Source organism: Diceros bicornis, chromosome 21 (genome assembly GCF_020826845.1).
Source record: "Diceros bicornis minor isolate mBicDic1 chromosome 21, mDicBic1.mat.cur, whole genome shotgun sequence".
NCBI lineage: Eukaryota > Metazoa > Chordata > Mammalia > Perissodactyla > Rhinocerotidae > Diceros > Diceros bicornis.
In genome coordinates, this window is record NC_080760.1 from 18,490,688 (window position 1) to 18,515,727 (window position 25,040).

Below are 25,040 nucleotides of genomic sequence, written 5' to 3' on the forward strand. Positions count from 1 at the left end.
TCAGGTTAGGCCTGGCACATTAAAGGGAAATGGGAGATTCTCAAAGAAGTAACCACCTGCCCCCCCCCCCCAACGCACTTTTAATAGTCTCAATAGAAATCTGCACTTGAGAAAGACATTTCTACCAGAAACACGGGCAATATGTAATTTATTGGTGAATTTGTAATTATTTACCCCAGTTTTTCTACTCTTAAGCATGGAGGGAGACCTTTCAAAGAAATCAGATAATGAAATCATAAAAGCTTTATTCTTTGATTTGATGCTATTCCCTTTGAACTGTCTGACTTATGTCTGCTATGAAATGATTTGTAGAGAAGACACCAAGGTTCTTGCCTCTCTCAAGCACTGATGGTGGCCATCACCCCCGTGTGGCTGGTTCCGTTAATACTTTTCTGCTGCTCTCCCGACCTCATAGATGGGGGAGAGCAGAGCATCAGATTCCTCAGACTGGAAACGTGAGGGGAGCTCCCCAGCCTGAGTGCCAAGACTCGGTGTCCCGATCCCTCGGCCCTCGATAGCCAGGGCGCCAGGGCCAGCTGTGAGCAGCTTCCTCTGCTGCCTGCATCATTTCTTTAGGTTTGGGAAGGGTTGGTCTAGGCTGGGAAACAGACCTGTTGCCTCAGGTCATTCTTAATCTGTCAATACAGAAATTTAAATGGCTCTGTCAAATTTAGAGGAATGGAATCCTTGAAGAGCATTCCCTTTACAATTGATCTGAAGGAACTGGCCTTTTGTTTTACTGGATTTTGTTCAATGGAATATTGCTTGAAATTAGCAGGTCATTAACTGAGACCTGGAAATCTCCATTTACCCAAAAGACTTTGAATTAGTGGCATTTGGAATAATGGGATTTGACATGTACTAAAATTTCTTCCAGGGGGACTGTGCATTTTCATTAATCCTAGCAGGTTGGAGTTGAAAACAGAATTCTGCCAAAAAATTGTAATGAAATTTTTACCTCTTACTGAGTTAGGGAACCTCTTACTCCATCATGAAAAAAAAATCGGGACTGGTGAGGCCTTTACTAGATCTCATCATTGGCCCCTCAGAGTGAGAGGAGCAAGCAAGATGGACCCACAAAAGAGGCTAAGGGATTCACCCTCCACTCAGTATATGACCTGGCTTCTCCGAGGGAAAGCCATTAGAGCAGAGAGTAGTGAGAGCAGGGGTTTGTAGCTGTTCTAAAGTGAAGAGTCAGTGGCCAAACTGTAGTTGAAGAGAGAGAGAAGCAAGTTTTTCCAAGACTGGCAAAGGGAAGAGCCTGTTTTATAACCAGGATCAGTGAATAGCTTGGCAGTTAAGAACTAGGCTGTGACTGCAACTCCTTTGACTGAAATCCTGGCTCAAGCACAGGACAGCTTTGTGACCTTGGGAAAAACTCCTTAATCTCTCTGTGCCTCAGTGGCCTTATCTAGGAACTAAGGATAAAAATCATGCCTGACTCCTAGGATTATGAGGATTAATGATCTCATACAGGTAAAGCTCTTAGCACAGTTCCCAGCACATAGTAACCACTCAAAATAGATTAGCTATAATAGAAATAATAATTACTATATCACCACTCTTATTATTAAATAATATATTAATATTAAATTGGTATTAAATTATTACTCTTATTATTACTAAAAGAGAGAACTCAGAAAAGGGCTGGGCCCTTACAGTATTTTCATCCTCCTGATTCAGTGAAAATTTATTGGGCTGCGCAGGGTCACTCTCCTCCTAAGGAGTTGTTAGCTCTCTTTTCTAAACTGTGTTGCCTGGTTTCTGGTGAAAGGCATGTGGGTGTCACTTTGGAGTAGTCTGACATGTTTACTAAATTCTGAGCTGAAGTTCACAGATCCTAACTGTGATGGACCAAACCCATTCTGAATACTGTGTTTTGATGATGATGATAAATGTCTGCATTAAAGAGCTCTCAATGTACTTAGATAATTGGTAAATAAATGTATAGTAAAGAACTTTATAATGAGGGTGGGGTTTCATTTTCAATTCAAACAAAACTGTGTCCCAGATTGAAGGTTTTCACTTTCTCAGGATTTTAAGCCTCGGTCCTTACTGGGGTTTTTTGTTTTTCAGGTGCAATTGCTGGTATAGTCGATCAGCCAATGCAAAACTTTCAGAAAACGTCTGAGGCTCATGCTTCAGCAGGACACAAGGCCAAGGGTGTTATCTCGGGCGTTGGGAAAGGAATCATGGGGGTGTTCACAAAGCCCATCGGAGGAGCTGCCGAGCTTGTGTCACAGACTGGCTACGGTGAGTCGGTGGAAACCTGTCAGGCCAACTCAGCATCACCAATTAATTTGCGTTATTATACCAAGGATTCCCAAAGATAATCTAGCCCTTCACTTGGCAAAAGAGTGAAAAATAAAATGGATAAATCCATAGATAAATAGCTATCTTTCTTACCTCCTTATGCTTATTCACACAAAAAGTAGAATTGTACTACTAATAAGAAATTATAATAATAAAATTATAGAACCAGGAAATCAATTAGTAATTTCAGTATATGTATGTCAGAATTTTTTTACAGTACATTTAATAATAGACTTTAATGAAAAGTAACCTGTTAGAGGTTGAGGGCAATATGTAGACTATATTGAAGCAGAGAATAGAATTACTGCTTTTTCTGGTGAGCAATTTGAAAGGAAAATGAGGTTGTAAGGCTGGAAGATATCTTTAAATGAAAATGTGTATGTATTTGGAGAATGAGAGAGAGAGGAGCATGCGTGTGTGTGTGCACATGTGTGCATGTATGTGGGTGTGCACACACTGCCAACACAGCTTTGCGTTTGGCGTGGCTTTCTCACCTGCAGACTCCATGCTGCTGTTGCAGCCAGGCCGAGCATCCTGGCCACTAGCAGCAAAGGTGCATGATCTGCAACTGAAAACCCCTTCCCCAAGCAGACAGCTGGGGAGCACTGGACTCGTGGCACTCTTGCACTTGGGTGGTGGAGTGCCAGGGCCTCTCCCCATGCATGCATGCGCACAGGAGTAATGGGTGCATATGAAAGGAAGCACCTCCTCCCATGCTTATTTTCTGCATTCTTGGCAGAGCACGTTAAAGTGACTTTTAATAAACAGGTAACTGGAATTGTTACCTTTTTACCTAAAATCAGTGTTATCATTTTGGTCACAAAGCAGGCTGTCTAGCTAGTATCACAAACTTACAGGAGAGCTCTCTCGTTTGTCAGACACGTGAGCACTCGGCATCCGGCCATAAAATCTGTGGGGTACATTTCACTACAGGCATCCTGCACCTCAGCAGATCTGACAAGAGGCAGCCAGATCAGGCATAAAAAACAGTATCTGAAAGGAAGAGAGCGGGAGATGAAAACCCACACTCAAGCAACCATCCGGAGAGGTTATTAGAGACCACACAGACACGAACATGTGTTCCTCTTCGCTTTTCCCCTGGCCTCCTCCCTCCCTATTTCTGTCTCTCTCTCCTTCTCTGAATGACGTTTTCACTTACAGGGAAACTGACTAAATAAGAACTGCTGTAACTTGTAAGCGGATGAAGTTAAATGCTCCCTTATCAAATGCTTACACATTAATAAAAACAGTCTTCCTTTTGCTATAGACTCCAGTGAGGTAAAGTCAACTCATACTTCATAAATTCTTTTAGTTTTGAAAACACCGTTGTCCCTTACCCTGTGTTTCCCAGGGCTGAGGAACTCTCCCTTATGTAAGAGCATCTCAGAACAGAGCTTCACATGGCCTTGTTGGTTTCCATCATTCTTGTAAAACTTTTATTACCGCACTGAAGGTTTTACAAACCACTCTTAGTCTAATGACGGTGCCTCCTTTATAAACATTTACAAGCCCTCAGAAAGCACACATGCTGTACCATCTTTGGTTCTGGCGAGTCTGGAGGCCTGCATGGCTGCTGCTGGGTGCCCTCATTTGGTGCTGGCACCAGGGAGAGCATGTAATAAACCAGAGGCCCCAGGAGCACTCATAATTGTATTCGGATTCATATTTAACAGCTGGATTAAGTCACTTAAATTCTGTATCTAGGCAAACCTTGTGCCTTTGTGTGTTTCTGTATGTATTGTATTTTTTATTATTTGACCAGCCACAGCAGAGACAACAGAAGTATTGTAATATTAAGCAAGGAAGTCAACTAACAATCTTGACTTTTTTATCACATAAATTATAAATGATGCGTAAGCTGTTGCTCAAGACCAATTACTCCCAGGAGCATTATGCTTCTTCTAATTGCTAGTCTTTGCTTGAACGGTAGGTCATTCATATTTAAGTTTTTAGCTAAAGTAAGATCATCAGGGTTAAGAGCATTGCACTGTTTAATAATTACCTGTATACTTGCTTCCAAAGATATGCCATTATTTTGTTTTTGTTTTTGGTGGGGAAGATTGGCCCTGAGCAACATCTGTTGCCAATCTTCTGCTTTTTGCTTGAGGAAGATTAGCCCTGAGCTAACATCTGTGCTCATCCTCCTCCATTTTGTGTGTGGGACGCTGCCACAGCATGGCTCGATGAGCAGTGCATAGGTCCATGCCCAGGATTCGAACCTGCGAACCCCAGGTCGCCAAAGCAGAGCACGCGAACTTAACCACTACGCCACCCAACCAGCCCATGACATCCTTTTGGATCTGTAGCATTTTATGGATGGCTCTAAGCAGATGACATCACTATAGCATGGAACTGTTTTCCAGAAAACAACTAGTAAAACTCCCTTACTTCTCTTACCACAGGTATTTTACACGGAGCTGGACTGTCTCAGCTTCCCAAACAGCGCTATCAGCCACGTGACTTACATGCTGACCAGGCTCCGAATAGCCATGTCAAATATGTCTGGTAAAATTACCTAGCTGTTGCTCAACTGTACATGCACACTGTATGTTAACAGGGCCTGGCTTGCTCTCAAGCTGACGGGCCATGCTTCCAGGGGATCCCAAGAGGAGCAGCCATGTTCAGCATCTCAGGCAGCACAAGGGCATCCTAGAGCCAGGGAAAGGCTGCCATCCCCAGATCTGGGACTGGTAGCAGAACTCCCTTGCCCCACGTGTACCACTCAGGGAAGGATGCACGTTGGCAGAGAAGCCCAGGCCTGTGAGAGGGCCTGAGATTCTCCATGGAACGAGCATTCTAATAAAGGGTGACATTTCTAATGGAAAGAAAAGGAGCTAACCAGAGCCAAGGGAAATCTTTGTCCCCAGAAAGAGCTGGGTTCTGTTGAACAGAATCAGTTTGAGAATTAAAGTGACCATTACATTTCAAGCAGAAATTAATCATCAGATTGTTGAGGGCCCATTGCCCTTGGGGAGCTTTGTGTGGGATTGCCCCAACCCTTGGTACAAGCAGTGAGCACTGATATGTGACCATCTTTTCCAAGCTGGCTCCTGGCCTTACTTTTCTCCTTTGAAACAGGAAAATGCTTCAGCCTCTGGGCAAACCAGAAGTCCACATGGCCCTGGATGTGATTCTGGTGAGGGGCTCAGGCCAGGAGCATGAAGGGTGCTTGCTGCTGACATCAGAAGTGCTCTTCGTGGTGAGTATCAGCGAGGACACACAGCAGCAGGCCTTCCCCATCACGGAGATCGACTGTGCACAGGACAGCGAGCAAAACAACCTGCTCATCATACAGCTCAAGCAGCCGAGAGTGGCATGTGACGTGGAGGTACGTTTCAGAAAAGGGGGTGACCAGGGCTAGCTGCTGGTGAGGTCGAGATGCAAGCTGACCACTAGTGCCAGGCATTTATGAGCCTGCAGCCCCTGGAGTGACTGTCAGAGACCAGGAGGTCTGCCAGAGAAAGGAGTGTGGGAGGCAAGGGGGCTATTGCATAAGGGGGTTGTGAAGTCCCCACCTAGGTGTTCATGTGAAACTTTCATTAGGAGAGCCCAGCGGTAAGCCAGATGGACTCACAGCCTGGGGCTAAGCCACCATGAATTGAACAAGGCTTGGTCGTCATGGGGCTGTGGTGCTAGAGTAGACAGGACAGGATAGGACAACACAGCTCCAAAACAAGTAGGTCTGCACAAGAAGGGCCAGGACGGAGCAGCAGTTCCATGCCACTACTCACAAAGCGGGCCCAAGTCTGCATGTGGCCTGAGAGTGGCTACAGCAGTCTGAGAGTACATGAGAGGACCGCCATGGAAGTGAAGGGTGTCATGAGTGAAACAAGGCACAGGCAGTAAGATGGACCTTTGCAAGTTCACAAACCAGGAGGTCTCACTCACTCCCTCTGCCATTCCCAACCCCTGAGACTTCAGGGGTCCAAGTTTTGTGAATAGATCTCTCTCTCTTACCCATTGCTCTGTATTCTGTGTGGCTCTATGTTCCCTTTCCCATGGACAGGTTCCCATCACTTAAGTACCATGGGGCACCTCCTGGGGATGCTGCTTAGGCTCTTGGGACAGCTCTCTGGCCACATGGCTCCAGAGATGTGCTGGCTGCTGGCTCCTGGCCACACAAGTTGATGTGGAATGGATGCTCAGATGGGGCACACTGGGTGTCAGGGGTCAGAGGTGAGCCCTGACAAGAGTGGCACCATCTTCCTGCACGCCACCAGGGTGAGCAGGTGTACCCACTGGAAAATTGCTCTGCCCCTCCCTCCTCACTGCCTGCCTGATCCATGGAGCCCTAAGGGTTGGCTTCAGAAAGACATCTTTTCCCAGATGGCAAGCTGGAGCCTGCTGGTCCTAACCTGGGGACTGAGTGATCCCAAGAAAGGACAGCAAACCTGCCTCCAGCAGGTCCCACCCGATTCCTCCTTTCATTCTTTTCTTCCTGGTTATAGAAGCCTGTGTCTCCCTCACACCACTGTTTGGGTAAAATTATCTGAGAAGATGGAAGGCAGCCAACCACAACAACTCTGAGATTTCTCTAGTTTCTTGGATCATAATCAGTCAGGCTGTAAGCTGGGGCTTGGCACTAAGACTACATTGCTGCTTCGACTTGATGACTTTCTGGGAATAAACAGCGGTCAGATGTCCAGGCTGACTTTATTAGATCTGCCAAAACCTTCTGATCCAGTTGACAATAAAGCAGCGGTGACCTGGCTACAGGATTTGGCAGGGGATAGTATCATTATCTTCAAGTCCTTAGTCCTTAGAGATACTTCCAAGGCCCTGAGGAATATCTGTGACCATCGTTATTCCTTAGCTGCTAGGGAAATATTTCAGGTCTTAAACCGTTGAGACTGGAGGTTCATCTTTTGCTGTTAAACTGTCTCCACTGTCTTCAATTGTGATCCTTCTCTCTTTGGCTTTCCTGTTTGAGGGGGGTCCTGTGGGGAATTACCATAGCTGGAAGGGAACAGACGTCAGTTTCTCTAGGGGTTATTAAGATGATAGCGGGAGTCACTACACCTAGAAGTTGCCAAGGCTAATTGAGACCAGAGGATCCCTGAGTTAGAGGCAGAAGCACTGACAGACTGGACACCATGCTCAACACTGGTTTTCCAGTGGTGTTCAGGGATAACAGACTGTTGGAATTATAAGGGATGACTAAAACAGGCAGGAAAAGATGACTGAGAGCAGGAATACCGCAGGGTAGCTATTAGAGACAGATACTGAACTTTCACAGCAGCACCTGGTACTGGACAGAAAGGGTGGATATACCAGTATGCCTTCAGCCTCCAAATCCTTTCTCTCTATCTATTCCACCATTCCTCTCTCCTCAACTCCTCCTAAGAAACAAGAAATAACTGCCCCCTTAATCCTGTGTCCAAACCCTAACCTGCCCCACTCACCCCAAAGGAGACCCAAGCTGCAGAACAAAATGCTCCTGTGAGACAGTAAACCCTTAAGAATGTTGTAATCCAATGTATTTTCAAAATGGGGGAGAGGGAAGTTGCTCAAGGATGCTGCTTGCCACAGTGAATTTTCCTCAACTGCTGTCCTCATGTCAGTGTATACCAACCTAATCCTCCGACTTAAAGCTGAGTTAAGAAGCCTACCTGCTGTCTTCCAGGAAAAACTAACAGTATTTTAAGATCTTTATATAAAACGGCTTTCCTGGATTTTTGCTTTAGATGCTAGGAAACACAGCTCCTTTGAATTTTAAAAGGAATTAATTTGTAGATGACATCATTCAGTATATTTAAATATGACAGGACTCAGATTTTTTAAAATGAGCATTTGCTTTTCTTGCTTAAATGCAGCCATTTTTAGGGTAATAATTGCTTAATATGCCTGGCACATTACTGAAATCCCTTATGAGAGGCTCAAAATGAGTCAGAAGGTCAATTTATTCCTTGGCCAGGTTCCTTTCACAACACAGGTTTTCCTGTGCTGCTGTTCAGGAGGAGCAATTAAGACTTTCTGTGTATTCAAAGCTTTCCAGCTGAATCCTGACCCCATCAAATGATATCATCAGAGCTCTGGCTTTTGCCTGGTGGTGCACAGCTTTCATCTGTCGTGAATCTTGGGGGGGGGGGGGGCTTTATTTTCTTTCCCAAGCTTAAAAATATGAGACCCAAACTCTAACAGATGCCCTTATTCCTCTGGCAGACCCCTTTACCATCCCTCTGACTTTCTACAGCTTTTAAGACACTCTTGGCTGCACTGTTTCTGTGCCCTACAGAGAAATACATAGAAATTCCTTATATTACTACTCGTTAAAATGTTTATACTTCTTCCAGAGTGGTCTTGCCAACATTTAGCAGGTAAAGACTGCTGCAAGGTCAGTGGCTACCTGATTCGCACAGATCAGTGGCTTACATTAGAACTTCCCGCTCCACTTGATCTACACACTAGATAGCTACAGAATTTCACGGTGGGAAGAATTTATAGCTCCAACTGCCTTTGATGGGTGCTTTCTCAGAAAATCTCACTTAAGAACTTAGGTAGTATATCTTAGTTCTATTTGAGCTCCACTGAAGATGAGCCAGACTTTTATGAACCATAAATGTACTTTGCATCCTCCCTTTTTTTCCATAAAAATTTCCCCTTCCTCTGCCCAGTTTTTTTATTTTCTCTGGCTTTAAATCCTAGTATTTATAAAAACAGAAAATGTTACAGTTCAAAAGGTATTTATTTTTTTAATGCTCTGTCCAGAGCCACTGGTTTGAAAAAAGTGCTCTTCTCTACTTTTTTTTCTATCAATCAAACTGAAGAGGTTCTGTCTTGAAAAGGTTTGAGGAGACAGGCAAAGACAGCTTTTATTTCAAGGTGCCGAGTTTAATGTTGATTAGATTTAAGCACAGGAAAGACACTTTTCTCCTTTGTTCCTGCACTGGTTAGTAAAGAGCAGTGACAGATGAGCAGTGACAGATGTTTTAATAGTTGAGTAAAATGTTATCAAATCATCAACTTCAAACATGGGACTTCTGCACACCACCAAATGCTTATTCAAAGGAGGCTGTCCTAATATTCTCATGCAGAGCTTTTGTTATACTGCTGAAATTGCAGTGTTATCACTGCCACAACTCAGAGGAAAAATAAAAGCCAGCACTGTTTTGGATAAAATGGCTTTATTAGGTAAAAGGCATAACGTACAAGTGTATCAAGGCAAAAGAAAAATAGTATTGTTATAAAAGTCTCCTTCTGAGGGTCTGGCCACTAAAGAATCTTTATTTTTGGATCCCAGGTGGATGGAGTCCGAGAGAGACTGTCAGAACAACAGTACAACAGACTTGTGGACTACATCACAAAGACATCTTGTCACCTGGCCCCCAGCTGTTCTTCCATACAGACACCATGCCCTGTGGTGGCCGTGGAACCTCTCCCCTCCGCTGTGAAAACATACCATTACATGGTTGATCCACATTTTGCTCAAGTCTTCATTAGTAAATTTACCATGGTGAAAAATAAAGCCCTGAGGAAAGGGTTCCCTTGAGTCCCCTCTGAGGTGTTGATTCCTGCTTGTGCAACTTAACTTATTTTTGAGAGAAACCTAACTAGCTCTAACGTCTAACATGGACAGAAGGCCTTCTGTATAGTAATTCTTTAGCCTCTTCTAAAATTCAGATTCTTCTTTCTCCCTATAATGAAGAAGAAAATTTTAAATAGAGTGATAAAAAACTTGTGTCTTTCCTATTTGGGGAATAGTGATTGATTAATAGAATCCTATATGTTGTAGTCCTATCACACATAGAAAATGCATTCCTTTTTGCTCTATATTTGCTAACATTTCAACTACAATTAGGATCTGTTAACTCGGCTCTAACGCAAAATGTGGTCAAGGCCTTAGAATGGAGAGACAGAGTAAAACTTCATTCCCAGGTATACCTGTTTTTAGGCTGAGACACCGTCTTTGCCTAATAAATACCCTTGTCTGCAAAGGTCTGGGTTCTTTAAATGAAATTAAATGTTTAGGATTTTATTGTTTAACCAGTTAAATTTGTTACTTAAATGGGATGCTATTCTTTAAGTCAAAGCTGCTATGTATATTCCTACTTTCAAGTCTGTGTTTTACTGAAATTTACAGAACATTCTGATGACTGTCCAGGTACGTTTTGGAAAAAATGTTTTTCCAGTTTAGATTTTACTAGGCAAGCTTGGAATAAATCTTTTGTGTCTACTGATGAAACAAACCCAAAGTGCTCAGGTGAGTTTCTTTAGTTTCATAAACAAAACACTACTAGGAACTCCCTTTGACACTCCCTGTGGAAGGGGTAGAGCAGAATTCATACTGCCCTGCTGCACTGGAGGAGAGTCAGTCAGGAACCCCAACATTAATCTTAAGAGTGAATCAGTCCAAATAAATAAATACTTTATTTTGCTGAATTGACTTGATCAAGCACAAAGATCTTCACAGTGTCTGATAATTCTGCATTTAAGCGGGGGGGTGGGGGGGGGGTCTGGCTCAAGATCCTGGGTCACCAGATAGCATCTTTAATAGTCAGTAAATATCTCATACTCCGATCAGAACACATTTTTACTGATTGATTACATCCAAACTTGGACCTAAAGTCTATCAATCACCTACAATTGTGAGATGCTAAGCAAATTCATTTCAAATGCCCACTGACCTTTAACTTAAGTCTCATACGTGACTGAGTATAAGAAGTCACTGCATAAGTGTTTTGTTTTTGGAAAGCAAGACTGTTTGTTTGTTTGTTTGTTAATGACAGTTCAGGCCGAATATGAAAAAATGGTTCCTCCATTAGTTTGTTGTGTTTTGTACTCATTTAGGAAAGTGATAGTTTTGTCAACTAACCTCAAGAGTAACTATTTTTAAGAATGTAAATATGTATTAATTCTTCTTTTATGGTAATTTTGCATACTACTTCTAAGAATTATTATATTGTTTAAAATGAATCCTTGAATTACCGAGCACACATAAATGTGTATTGTCACCAAGGGTTTTTAAAATGCAGTTTTTCAGTGATACCCAGGTATAATACAGCTCATGTTGTGACTCACTCAAGAATTTTGCACGAGTTAAAAAGGATAATAAATTTTTTTTTGTTATCCTAATACAGCAACAGTTAGTGATTAAATTAGCTGTGGCTGAAGTAAACTTAATTTTTAAAGCTCTTTGTGGTATCACTTTGATCACAACAAAAAGCATAATTAATCAAGGGGAGAAAGGTCCTAAGACCTCCTTCGAAATAAGTTACCACACTGTTAGTCATTAGCAGACATTACTCAATTCTGGTTAAGTAACTAACACAACCTTTTCTGGACCTGATCTATATTCTGAAATGTATATATATACTGCTGGCTCTTTAATAAAGCAATACTGAGTAAAGATCCTTAAATTTCAATTATCTATTTTATCTGTCTGAGTGTTGATTGAGCAGAACTACCAAACAGTGACAATGAAGCCCACAAGGACTGTGTACTATGTTTACAAGCTGGTCGAATCTGCAGATGATGGGGAACTCATGCATATGGAAAGCTAAGTGACTTGGGCATCTTTGGATTTTGTTATGGGGGGTGTCCTGGAACCAATCTCCTGTGGATACTGAGGGATGACCATAGTCATGTGGGCTCATGTAGGCCTTAAATCCATGGCCCAGGACTAAACTGCAGCTAGCAGTATCTCAGTGAAATGGACAAAACAGCAGAGCAATCAAAAATGTCCTAAAACAATGAAATTTTTAATACTGAAATCAAGTTTTCTTCATAAGGTTCATAAACACAGTTAAAATCCCTAATCAGTTCTGATGCAAGTGCCTTGAATTATTATCAGTAAGAATAATTGAGCAAAGACTTACTGTCCATGTATTTCTTATTTATTTATCAAGAGAAACTATTCCTTAGCCCAAATATTCACGTTTCATAGTTCAGGAACACAGGTCAGTGAGTGACAAACTTCCATGGAACTCAACCCAAAGAGATTCTGTGGAGAAAAACATAGTGGCTAAGTTAATGACAAACAGTAAGCATCTCTCTTAACACCTCACCACCCTTGAAACACCTGAGGTCTACTCTATGGAGATCACACTTTGCTCACTAACCATTAGCGCAGGAGACCCAGTTCAGGCTGCCTGGGCTCCGAGTCCATTCTCCGCCAAGCTCCCTGACCACCCACTTTTCCATTTTGGCCATAGCACCCCTTACTCTGGTTTCTTGCTTTCATTTACCAACTTCTGCTGCCTTCTTCTCTCTCAAGCTCACCCCCCTCCATTCCCTTCTCATACTCACATACTGTTCTTACAAAGAGCTGCCCATCTATTCTAAACAATATTTCCTTTTTTTTTTTTTGTGAGGAAGATTGGCTCTGAGCTAACATCTGTGCTCATCTTCCTCTATTTTGTATGTGGGATGCCGCCAAAGCATGGCTTGATGAGCACTGCATCCGTCTGCCCCAGGATTCGAACCTACGAACCCTGGGCTGCTGAAGCAGAGCACGCGAACTTAACCACTATGCCACCAGGCCAGCTCCCTAAACAATATTTCTATTCCTACCTCCAACTCTGTTTTTTCTTACTGATTTTTGAACACAATCAGCTTATAAAATAAAAAAGTCTAACAAATATTAAAAATTATCCTGTTAACATCGGAACATGAAATGTATACCGTGGGAAATTTGAAAACTTCAAAGTTACAAGAAAACAGAAATGTCGGGCCAGCCCCGTGGCTTAGCAGTTAAGTGCGCGCTCTCCGCTACTGGTGGCCCGGGTTCAGATCCCGGGCACGCACTGCTTCTCCAGCCATGCTGAGGCCGCGTCCCACATACAGCAACTAGAAGGATGTGCAACTATGACATACAAGTATCTACTGAGACTCTGGGGGAGAAAAAAAAAAAAAGGAGGAGGATTGGCAATAGATATTAGCTCAGAGCCGGTCTTCCTCAGCAAAAAGAGGAGGATTAGCACGGATGTTAGCTCAGGGCTGATCGTCCTCAAAAAAAAAAAAAAAAAAAAAAGGCTCTTTAAAATGGGCCGGCCCCATGGCTTAGCGGTTAAGTGCACGCGCTCCACTGCTGGCAGCCCGGGTTCAGATCCCGGGCGCGCACCAATGCACTGCTTCTCCGGCCATGCTGAGGCCGCATCCCACATATAGCAACTAGAAGGATGTGCAACTATGACATACAACTATCTACTAGGGCTTTGGGGGAAAAATAAATAAATAAAATTACAAAGAAACTGAAGAAACAATGGCCAAAAACATCCCAAACTTGAGAAAAGAAATGGATATACAAATACAAGAAGTTATTTGGAAGTAGGGTGAAGCCAAAGAGACACACCAAGACACATTATAATCAAACTGTCAAAAACCAAAGACAATGGATCATGAAAGCAACAAGAGAAAAATAAATTCATCACCCACAAGGGAGCCTCTGTAGGATTATCTTATCAGTGGATTTCTCAGCGAAAACCTTGCAGGTAATAAGGCTGCTGGATGATATATTTAAAGTGCTCACAAAAAAACCCTGTCAACCGAGAATAGTATATCCAGCAAAACTGTCCTTCAAAAACAAGGACATAACCTAACATTCCATAAACGAAACTTCAAGGATAAGGAGTTCATTATTACTAGATGTTCAAAGGAAGGTCTTCAAGTGGAAACAAAAGTACACTAGACAGAAACTCAAAGCCATGTGAAAATATAAAGTCTCTGGTAAAGGTAAATATATGGACCAATATAAAAGCCAGTATTATTATAACTGTTTCATAACTCCACTTTTAATGTGATTGAAATGGATTGTTATAATTTTAGCATGTTTTATGTAATCCCCATGGTAACCACAAAGAAAATATCCATAGAATACACACAAAAGGAAATGAGAAGGGACTCAAAACATGTCACTACAAAAAAATCAACTAAACACCAAGGAAGGTATTAAGGGAGGAAATGAAGGACAAAAAAGCTATAAGATATACAGAAACAATTAACAAAATGGCAATAGTATGTCCTTCCCTCTCAGTAGTTACCTTAAATGTAAATTGATTAAACTCTCAATCAAAAGACATAAAAGTGGCAGAATGGATACAAAACAGGATCCAACTACATGCTGTCTACAAGAAATTCACTTTAGATCTAAGGACACACACAGTTTGAAAGTGAAAGGACGGAAAAAGATAGTCCATACAGTAAAACAGAGCAAGAGTGACAAGGGTGACTATATTATTATCAGACAAAATAGACTTTAATTCAAACAATGTTACAAGAGACAAAGAACACTGTATATAAAAATAAGATAAAACAATTATAAATATATATGCACCAAACACCAGAGCTTCCAAATATATGAAGCAAACACTAACAGAATTGAAGGGAGAAATAGACAACTCTACAATAATAGTAGGCAACTTCAATACCCCACTTTTTCTGGCTAGAAGAAACAGATAGAAGATCATTAAGAAAATAAGAGGACGTGAAAAACACTACAGACCAAATGGACTTAATAGATACAGAACATTCTACCGAACAACAGAATACACAGTTTTCTCAAGTGCATATGAAATATTCTCCAGGATAGACCATATACAGACTTAATAGATTTAAAATATAAAGTATCTTCTCTGATCACAATGGAATGAAACTAGAAATCAATACCAGGGGGCTGGCCCCGTGGCTTAGCAGTGAAGTGCGCGCGCTCCACTACTGGCGGCCCAGGTTTGGATCCCAGGCGCACACTGACGCACCGCTTCTCCAGCCATGTTGAAGCTGCATCCCACATACAGCAACTAGAAGGATGTGCAACTATGACATACAACTATCTACTGGGGCTTTGGGGGGAAAAAAGGAGGAGGATTGGCAATAGATGTGAGCTCAGAGCCGGCCTTCCTCAGCAAAAAGAGGAGGATTAGCATGGATGTTAGCTCAGGGTTGATCTTCCTCACAAAAAATAAACAATTAAAAAAAAAAAAGAAATCAATACCAGAAGGAAAACAGAAAAATCCACAAATATGTTAAAATTAAACAACATACTCTTTAACAACTAATGGGTCAAAGAGGATATCACAAGGGAAATTTAAAAAGAAGAAAGATCTGAAATCAGCAACTTAAATTTATACCTTAAAAAGCTAGAAAAAGAAAAGCAAATGAAACCCGAAACTAACAGAAGGAAGGAAACAATAAAGATTAGAGATAAACAAAATAGAGAATAGAAAAATAATAAGATAAATCTACAAAATCAAGAGCTGGTTATCTGTAAAGATCAATACAGTCATGCACTGCATTAAGGACATTTCAGTGGACAGACTGCATATACAAAAGTGTGGTGCCATAAGATTAGCACCATACAGCCTAGGGGTAGTAGGCTATATGGTACTTGAGGGACACACGACTGTATTGGCAAACGTTTAGTCAGACCGACTAAGAAAAAAGGGAGAATGCTCAAATAACTAAAAACAGAAATAAAAGGGGATATTACAACTGATTTTACAGAAATAAAAAGGATTACAAAAATACTATAAGCAATTGTATGTCAACAAGTTAGATAACCTATATGAAATGGATTACTTCCTAGAAACACACAACCTACCAAGAAATGAATCAGCAAGAAATAGATAATGTAAACAGACCTATAAGTAGTAGGGAGATTGAATCAGCAATCAAAAACCTTACAACAAAGAAAAGCTGAGGATCAGAAGGCTTCACAGGTGAATTCTACCAAACATTTAAAGAATCAACACCAATCCTCCTCAAGCTCTTCCAAAAAAGCTGAATAGGAGGAACACTTCCAAATTCACTATATGTATTAAACATATCCTTTTTCTATACTTTAACATCCTGAAAAACATTTCTGGGTGGGGAGAGATGGCCCCTACCATGTTTTCCTGAGCCTCTCTATGTCTCCTTTTGTGGCCACACCTGACCATCTCATTAAAGAATACAAAACATTCTATAAGGCCAGCATTATCCTGATACCAAAGCCAGACAAAGAAAATACAAGAAAACTACAGAATAATATCCCTGATAAACATACAAGTAAAAATCCTTAACAAAATACTAGCAAACAGAATTCAACAGCTCATTAAAAAGATTATACACCACGGCCAAGTCGGAATTATTCCTGGAATACAAGGATGACTCAACATACAAAAATCAACGTAAGACACCAAAGAAAGAAAAAAACACATGATCATCTCAATTGATACAGAAAAAGCATTTGAAAAATTCAATACCTTTTCATAATAAAAACACTTAACAAATTAGGAACAGACGGCAACTACCTCAACATAATAAAGGCCATATACAAAAAGCCCACGACTAATATCATACTCAATGATGAAACACTGAAAGCTTTTCCTCTAAGATCAGGAAAAACACAAGCACGCCCACTCTTACTACTTCTATTCAACATAGTACTGGAAGTCCTACCCATAACAATTAGGCAAGAAAAAGAAATAAAAGACATCCAAATTGGAAAGGAAGAAGTAAAATGATCTCTGTTGGCAGATGACCTGATCTTATATGTAGAAAACCCTAGATTCCACCAAAAAAACTGTTAGAATAAACTAACTCAGCAAAGCTACACATGAAAAAATCAACAATTGAACAAATCAAAAAAATCAACAAAATCAACACATGAAAATCAGTTGCATTTCTACACTCTAACAATGAATAATCAGAAAAGAAAATTAAGAAAACAATTCCAGTTACAACAGCATCAGAAAGAATACTAGGAATAAACTTAACCAAGGAGGCAAAGTACAAAACATTGCTGAAAGAAATTAAAGACACAAATAAATGGAAAGAGATCTCATGTTCGTGGACTGGAATACTTATAATTATGAGGACGTCCATACTACCCAAAGTGATCTACATATATAATGCAATCCCTATGAAAATCCCAACAGTATTTTTGCAGAAACAGGAAAATTCATCCTAAAATTCATATAGACTATCAAGGGACCCTGACAAAACAATCTTGAAAAAGAAGTTGGAGGACTAACATTTCCTGATTTCAAAACTTACTATAAAGCTACAGTAATCAAATAGTGTGGTACTGGTGTAAAGACAGAAATACAGGGCCGGCCCCGTGGCTTAGTGGTTAAGTGTGCATGCTCGGCTACTGGCGGCCCAGGTTCAGATCCCGGGCACGCACCGACACACCACTTCTCCGGCCATGCTGAGGCCGCGTCCCACATACAGCAACTAGAAGGATGTGCAACTATGACACACAGCTATCTACTGGGGCTTTGGGGGCAAAAAAGGAGGAGGATTGGCAATAGATGTTAGCTCAGAGCCGGTCTTCCTCAGCAAAAAAAAAAAAGAGGAGGATTTGCACAGATGTTATCTCGGGGCTGATCTTCCTCACAAAAAAAAAAAAAAAGACAAATATAAACCAATGCAGAATAGAGCACCCCAAAAAACCTTCACATATCCAGTCAAAAAACTACCAACACAGGTACCAAAACCATCCAATAGGGAAAGGACAGACAGTCTTTTCAACAAATGCTGTTGAGAAAACTGGATATTCACATGAAGAAAAATGAAGTTGGACCCCTCCCTTACATCATATCCAAAAATTAACTCAATGGATCTAAGACCTAAAGGTGAAAGCTAAAACTGTAAAAGTCATAGAAGAAAACACAAGAAAAGCTTTATGACATTGGATTTGGCAATGATCACTTGGATATGACATCGGATTTCGCAATGAATTCTTGGATATGACATCAAAAGCACAGGCAACAAAAAAAGAATTACATAAATTAGACTCCATCAAAATTTAAAATTTCTGTTCAAAAGACACAATCAACAGAGTGAAAAGGCAATCTACAGAACGGGAAAATATATTTGCAAATCATATATCTGACAAAGAGTTTAAAGAACTCCTACAACTCAACAACAACAAAAAACCAATCTGATTAAAAATGGGGAAAGGAGGGCCAACCCAGTGGCCTAGTTGTTAAGTCCACACGCTCTACTTCAGTGGCCCGGGGTTCATGGGTTTGGATCCCGCACGAAGATCAAGATACCACTCATCAAGCCATGCTGTGGCAGTGTCCCACATACAAAAAATAGAGGAAGAGTGGCACAGATGTTAACTCAGGGACAATCTTCCACAAGCAAAAAGAGGAAGACTGGCAACAGATGTTAGCTCAGGGCCAATTTTCCTAACCAAAAAAAAAAACATTAAAAAGTTCACGCATTCTGCTTTGGCGGCCCGGGCTTCGCCAGTTCGGATCCTGGATGCGGATCTGCTCACCACTCATCAAGCCATGCTGACGCGGCATCCCACATGGGAGAACTAGAAGGAGCTACAACTAGGATATACAACTATGTACTGGAGGCTTTGGGGAGGGGAAAAAAAAAGAGAGGAAGATTGCCAACAGATGTTAGCTCAGGGCCAACCTTCCTCAAAAAAAAAAAAAAAAAAAGGGGAAAGGATTTGAATAGACATTCCTCCAAAGAGGATAAACAAATGGTCAACAAGCACAAGAAAAGATGCTCAACATCATGAAAACCAAAATTAGATACCATCTCATACCCGTTAGGATGGCTCCTATTAAAAAAACAGAAAACAGTAAGTGTGGGCAGGGATGTGGAGAAATTGGAACTCTTGTGCTCTGTTGGTAGAATGTAAAATGGTACAGCTGCTATGTAAAATAGAATGGCAGTTCCTTAAAAAGTTAAAAATAGAACTACCATATAATCCAACAACTCCACTTCTAGGTATATACTCAAAAGTATTTAAAGTAGGGTCTCAAAGAGATATTCGCACACATCATAGCAGCATTATTCACAATAGCCAAAAAGTGGAAGCAATCCGTTCATTAATAGATGAATAAATACAGTCACGTGCAGCATAATGATGTCGCAGTCAACAACAGAGCCCCATATACAACGGTGATCCCATAAGATTAGTACCATATAACCCAGATGTGTGTAGCCTATACCATCTAGGTTTGTATTAAGTACACTCTATGATGGTCACACAATGAGGAAATCACCTAATGATGCATTTCTCAGACCATATCCCTGTCAAGCAAAGCATGGCTGTAAACAAAATATGGTATATATAAAATGAAGTATTATTTAGCCTTAAAAAGGAAATTCTGACAGATGCTGTAACAGATGAACCTTGGGGACATTACATTAAGTGAAAAAAGCCAGTCACAAAAAGACAAATACTGTATGATTCCACTTACATGAGGTAACTAGAGTAGTCAAATACATAGAGACAGAAAGTAGAATGGTGGTTGCCAGGGAATGGAGGAGAATGGAGGGTTGTTTAATAGGTACAGAGTTTGTTTTGCAAGATGAAAAGAGTTCTGAAGATTGGTTGTACAACAATGTGAATGTACTTAACAATACTGAACTGTACATTTAAAAATAGTTAAGATGGTAAACTTCATGTGTATTTTACCACAATTAAAAAAAAAATACTAAACAGTAACTTCAAATAACCATATTACCTTTACATTCCAAAATCACTTTGCACTCTGAAAAATACCAGCCTTCCTCATCTCCTCAAAATCTTTCATGGAATCATAATTCCTGTAGAAATCTGCATATGCCTTCTTTCTTGGTTCAGCCACAGCAAACTAAAAAGTAACATATCCCATTAGAACTTATTTTTTAGATTATTAGAAACTTAATATCTAAAGACAACAAAATCACAATACAATATGTCTGTGTGTGTTCACCTTTAACTTGAAATCTATATTTCCTAAGACGAAGGGTGCAGGCATTGAGATAGATGCAAGGAAAGCAAAAGCAGCCTTAGGGAAACTAATTAGCAAGAGGAGTCTTCCTTACCTAGGAACGGATTATTCCTTTTGTTGGATATGTGGGTGAGTGTTGGGGGAGTGGGGTGTATGCAGACTGGCAAGAGCCAAAGAAAGATACCCAGAAAGCTAAAAGGTTTAGGGAGAAGACAGTCTGCAGTCTTCCCTCTGGCAAAGCCTAAATATTCCCACAGCTGAGACCTGCTACATTATTCTGATTCAATTTAAGTTATAATATTAATTTCAAAAGAGTCTGAGACTGATTCACTAACCATCTGCCTCTGAAAGGCACAAGAAGCTTTCTATCTGGCAAGAACAGTCCTGGGTGATTTAGACTTCAACATCATTTAAGCCCTCAGAATAGACATTGACCTGTTTTACACATGAGGAAAGGGACTCAGAGTTTAAGTGACTTGATTAAGATCTAGGAAGAAGCACTAGTTGGTAGGTGGCTCAATCAGTATTCAAACTCAGGTCTGTCATCTGGCAAAGGTTTTACTCTCCACAAAACACTGCCTAATAGATTTCAATGTGTGTATTATAATCCAAATTCTAATCCCATCCTGCATAGAAAAACCAGTAAAAAATTCTTCAAGTGCCAATCCACATCAGTTAAGGTGCTGCAGAAACATATGGAATCATGATACTTCACCTTAACATAGTAAGAGCCTTCTACCTGGCCGGTTTTACTGCTTCACCTCCTACGTGAATTCCCAACTTCTTCTGGGAAGACCAAGAGGCAGGAAGGAGACCCAGTGCAACCCTCTGAACAAGGTCTGCTGGGACACATTACCCACAAAGCAACTGTGAGCATTTTGTTATAAGAAAAATCTTTTTCGTTTTAAAAATATGGAACAATAAGGCAGAGAGAAATAAGGTAACAGGCTCAGTAAACAACCCAGAGAAATAAAAGCAAATGGATTTTATATTTTTTTAATTTTTATGAGGTACCTACAGTAGTGAAAATCAGAGACAGAAAGCAGAACTGTGGTTCTGTGAGCTGGGGGTGGGGGGGGCGGGGAATGGAAGGTTATTGTTTAATGGAGTTCCAGTTTTACAAGACAAAAAGTTATGGAGATGGTGGTCATGGTTACTCAACATCATGAACGTATTTAATACCACTGAACTGTACATTTAAAAACATGTTAAATTTTATGTGTATTTTACAAGAAAAAAATTTATTAGAAAAAAATCAAAACGGTGAACACTAAAATCCACAGAAGGCAGAGTTAAAATGCAATTCTGTGGCAACAATTCTTAAAGGTGCCAAACAAAACTACTGCCTTCCCCATCCCGCTGCTTAAATAAAACAATTATAGCCTGTGTTACGGGCTGAATTGTCTCTCCCTAAATTCATGTGTTGAAGTCTTAACCTCCTAGTACCTCAGAACCTAACAGTATTTGGAGATCAAGTCTTTAAAGGGATAATTAAGTTAAAATGAGGTCGTTAGGGTGGGTCCTAATCCAATGACTAGCTTCCTCATAAGAGAAAATTCAGACAGAGACACGCTAATACACAGAGGACCATGTGAAGACACAGGGAGAAGAAAGCCATCTACAAGCCAAGAGAGAGGCCTCGGAAGAAACCAACCCTGCAGCCACCTTGATCTTAGATTTCTAGCCTCCCGGACAAAAAACAAATTTCTGTTGTTTACCCCACCCAGTGTGTGGTACCTTGTTATGGCAGCCCCACCTGCATTTAAAGATAGAGAACAAGCTATCTGAGGAAGATGAGGTACTGAGGTGAGCAGAGTAAATGGAAGGGAGCATATTACAGGAGTTTCTTTAAAAGACTCTAAACTAATAAACATAGTTAAAATGTCTATATTACCTAAAGCAATCTACAGATTCAATGCAATCCCAATCAGAATCCCAATGACATTCTTCACAGAAATAGAAAAAAGAATACTAAAATTTATATGGGGCAACAAAAGACCCCGAATAGCTAAAGAAATCCTAAAGAAAAAGAACAAAGCAGGAGGCATCACAATTCCTGACTTCAAAACATACTACAAAGCAATAGTAATCAAAACAGCATGGTACTGGTACAAAAACAGACACACAGATCAATGGAACAGAATTGAAAGCCCAGAAATAAAACCACACATATACGGACAGCTAATTTTCGACAAAGGTGCTAAGGACATGCAATGGAGAAAGGAAAGTCTCTTCAATAAATGGTGTTGGGAAAACTGGACAGCCACATGCAAAAGAATGAAAGTGGACCATGTGCTATCGCCATTCACAAAAATTAACTCAAAATGGATCAAAGACCTGAAGGTGAGACCTGAAACTATAAAACTCATAGAAGAAAATATAGGCAACACACTATTTGACATTGGGTTTAAAGGAATCTTTTCGGATGACATGCCTACCCAGACTAGGGAAACTAAAGAAAAAATAAACAAGTGGGACTTTATCAGACTAAAGAGCTTTTATAAGACAAATGAAACCAGAATCAAGATGAACAACCAACCAACCAGCTGGGAGAGAATATTTGCAAAACATACATCTGACAAGGGGTTGATCTCCATAATATATAAAGAACTCACACAATTGAACAACAAAAAAACAAACAACCCGATCAAAAAATGGGCAGAGGAAATGAACAGACACTTCTCCAAGGAAGATATACAGATGGCCAATAGGCACATGAAAAGATGCTCAACATCACTAATCATCAGGGAAATGCAAATCAAAACAACACTAAGATACCACCTCACGCCCGTTAGAATGGCTATAATCACCAAGACAAAAAACAACAAATGTTGGAGAGGATGTGGAGAAACAGGAACCCTCATACACAGCTGGTGGGAATGCAAATTGGTGCAGCCTCTATGGAAAACGGTATGGAGATTCCTCAAAGAATTAAAAATAGAGATGCCCTATGATCCAGCCATCCCACTACTGGGAATCTATCCAACGCACCTGAAATCAACAATCCAAAGAGGCTTATGCACCCCTATGTTCATTGCAGCATTATTCACCATAGCCAAGAAGTGGAAGCAACCTAAGTGTCCCTCGACTGACGATTGGATTAAGAAAATGTGGTATATATATACAATGGAATACTACTCAGCCATAAAAAAAGACAAAATCGTCCCATTTGCAACAACATGGATGGGCCTGGAGCGTATTATGTTAAGTGAAATAAGCCAGAAAGAGAAAGACAAACACTGTATGATCTCACTCATATGTGGAATATAAACCAACACATGGACAGAGAAAACTGGACTGTGGTTACCCGGGAAGTGGGGGTGGGGGGTGGGGGGTGGGCACAAGGGGTGAAGGGAGTCATATATGGGGTGATGGACAAACAAAAATGTACAACCCAAAATTTCACAATGTTAGAAACCATTAAAATATCAATAAAAAAAAAAAGACTCTAAACTATTTATGAAAATAAAACATTTCTGAATTTAAAACACACATCTTTGGACCATATGCACAAAGTAAAAACCAAACATACATACCTTATAGAAAGCTGCAACCCCCAGGGATACAACGAATGCTCCAACAATATGAAATCGCAGACGCTTGGCCAGAAGGCCACGCATCTGGGGTTTCGTCAGAGCACTGGAAGCCATGGTAGTTATTCTCCTTGCTGGGTAAAATAATAACACAGGAAAACTCTTAGAACACAGTAAGATATCTAAAGAATTTTCATGCACAACTCATTCTAATACCTAGAGAGGCAAAGGCAGGATGGGGGACGGATCCCTCCCACAAAGCCTAAGGTGTTGAATGGCTCGGCCTCCTTCGTCTTCTCCTCTCACATACTGAACGACTACCCTAAATAAGCAAGATAACTGCGGCCAATAGTACGCGGGGAGCAAAAACTAGAAACAAAATCTCTCCCAGCTACAGGCAAGTTGAGCAGCGGCTCTAGACGGACAAGCGCAAATTCACTTACAGCATTCACTCCTCTACAAGCTTACTATCAACTCATTTAATCTTGCAGACAACCGCCTGAGACAGTCATCATTCCCATTTTACCGATAAGAAAACTGAGGCACACGCAAGTTACGTCACTTCTCCAAGGTCACGCGGTAAAAGACCAGACCGCGGGCAGGAACCCAACAGTTGCCTCGAGGGCCCACTGCAGCGGGGCGCGCGCCGGCCCGCAGACTGTCCGCGGCCGGGGGGCTACGGCGGAAAGGCCCGGGGCGAGAGGAGAGAGGCCGCAGGAGGCCCGGCCCTTCCCGCCTGCCGCCGGCACGCTGACCCGTCTCCAGCTTCCCTTGTCTAGCCACAAAGGCTACCACAGCCAACACCCGCCGAGCGCCAGCCCTTACGCGTCAGGCCTGGATGAGAAGAAACCCCTACCCCCTTCTTACAGGTGAAAACACTAGGCCAGACAGGTCACATGACCTAGCCAAGGTCACACTGACGGGGGTAAGACACAGCGGGCACTGGGCCCGGGCCGGCCGCCTCCGAAGCCCAGCAGGTTCCTCGAGGCCCCCGTCACCCATCTGGCCCCGGGGGGCCCCGGTCGCCAGCCCGCGGCCCTCCCAAGGTCGCGGCGGGGGCGTACAGGGGTCGACGCAGGCTAGACGTCCGAGATTCAGCGACCGCAGAGATGCAGTCACGACTCAACTCCAAGACAGACCGAGAGCAGGCAGCGGGAGGTGGCACTTACGAGAACCCGAACGAGGGGCACGACTCGACTCACCTCAACACCAGCGTCCTTCCTGACTGATGGAGAAATGGACGACGCTCCAGCAGCGCGCAGGCGCAGAAGGAGAGAGCGCGAGCGGAGAAGACCCGGCGACGGTGGCCGAAGGAGTTCAAAAGACCTCCAGCATGCCTCTCGCCGGTCACTGCTGAAATTGACTTGTGGTTGGCTTTCCTGTGTGACTTTAGACTTAGGGCCTGACCTTCTGAGTCGGTTTTGTTAGTAAATTGGAGAAATTAATCTTACGCATATACAGAGTTGATATGACTTTATTAGAGAATTCGAAGATATTTAATATGTGAATTTTTTTTCTGTAATACTCTACA

At 41.5% G+C, this 25,040-nt stretch overlaps 2 protein-coding genes across 9 annotated transcripts in view; one reads left to right on the forward strand and one right to left on the reverse strand.

The window, feature by feature from the left end:
- VPS13B (vacuolar protein sorting 13 homolog B) overlaps window positions 1-10,746 on the forward strand; it is a 739,916-nt gene extending 729,170 nt beyond the window's left edge. For all 7 annotated transcript variants that reach the window (XM_058564706.1, XM_058564703.1, XM_058564701.1 and 4 more), the window contains 4 exons: window positions 2,077-2,253; window positions 4,716-4,818; window positions 5,392-5,641; window positions 9,554-10,746. In XM_058564706.1, the coding sequence (XP_058420689.1) occupies window positions 2,077-2,253; window positions 4,716-4,818; window positions 5,392-5,641; window positions 9,554-9,802 (779 nt within the window). In that variant the 3' untranslated portion in view covers window positions 9,803-10,746. The remainder of the gene's footprint in view (window positions 1-2,076; window positions 2,254-4,715; window positions 4,819-5,391; window positions 5,642-9,553) is intronic.
- A 1,382-nt stretch (window positions 10,747-12,128) lies between these two features.
- On the reverse strand, window positions 12,129-24,782 carry LOC131419513 (cytochrome c oxidase subunit 6C). 2 transcript variants are annotated; one of them, XM_058564711.1, is made up of 4 exons: window positions 24,712-24,782; window positions 23,513-23,643; window positions 19,728-19,856; window positions 12,129-12,253 (listed from the first exon to the last, which is right to left on the reverse strand). In XM_058564711.1, the coding sequence occupies exons 2-3, from the start codon at window positions 23,624-23,626 to the stop codon at window positions 19,743-19,745; spliced, it is 228 nt and encodes a 75-aa protein (XP_058420694.1). In that variant the 5' UTR covers window positions 23,627-23,643; window positions 24,712-24,782; the 3' UTR covers window positions 12,129-12,253; window positions 19,728-19,742. The 2 variants fall into 2 exon arrangements, with proteins under 2 accessions (XP_058420694.1, XP_058420695.1); XM_058564712.1 differs by lacking the exon at window positions 24,712-24,782 and adding an exon at window positions 24,574-24,645.
- Between the last annotated feature and the right edge of the window lie 258 nt (window positions 24,783-25,040).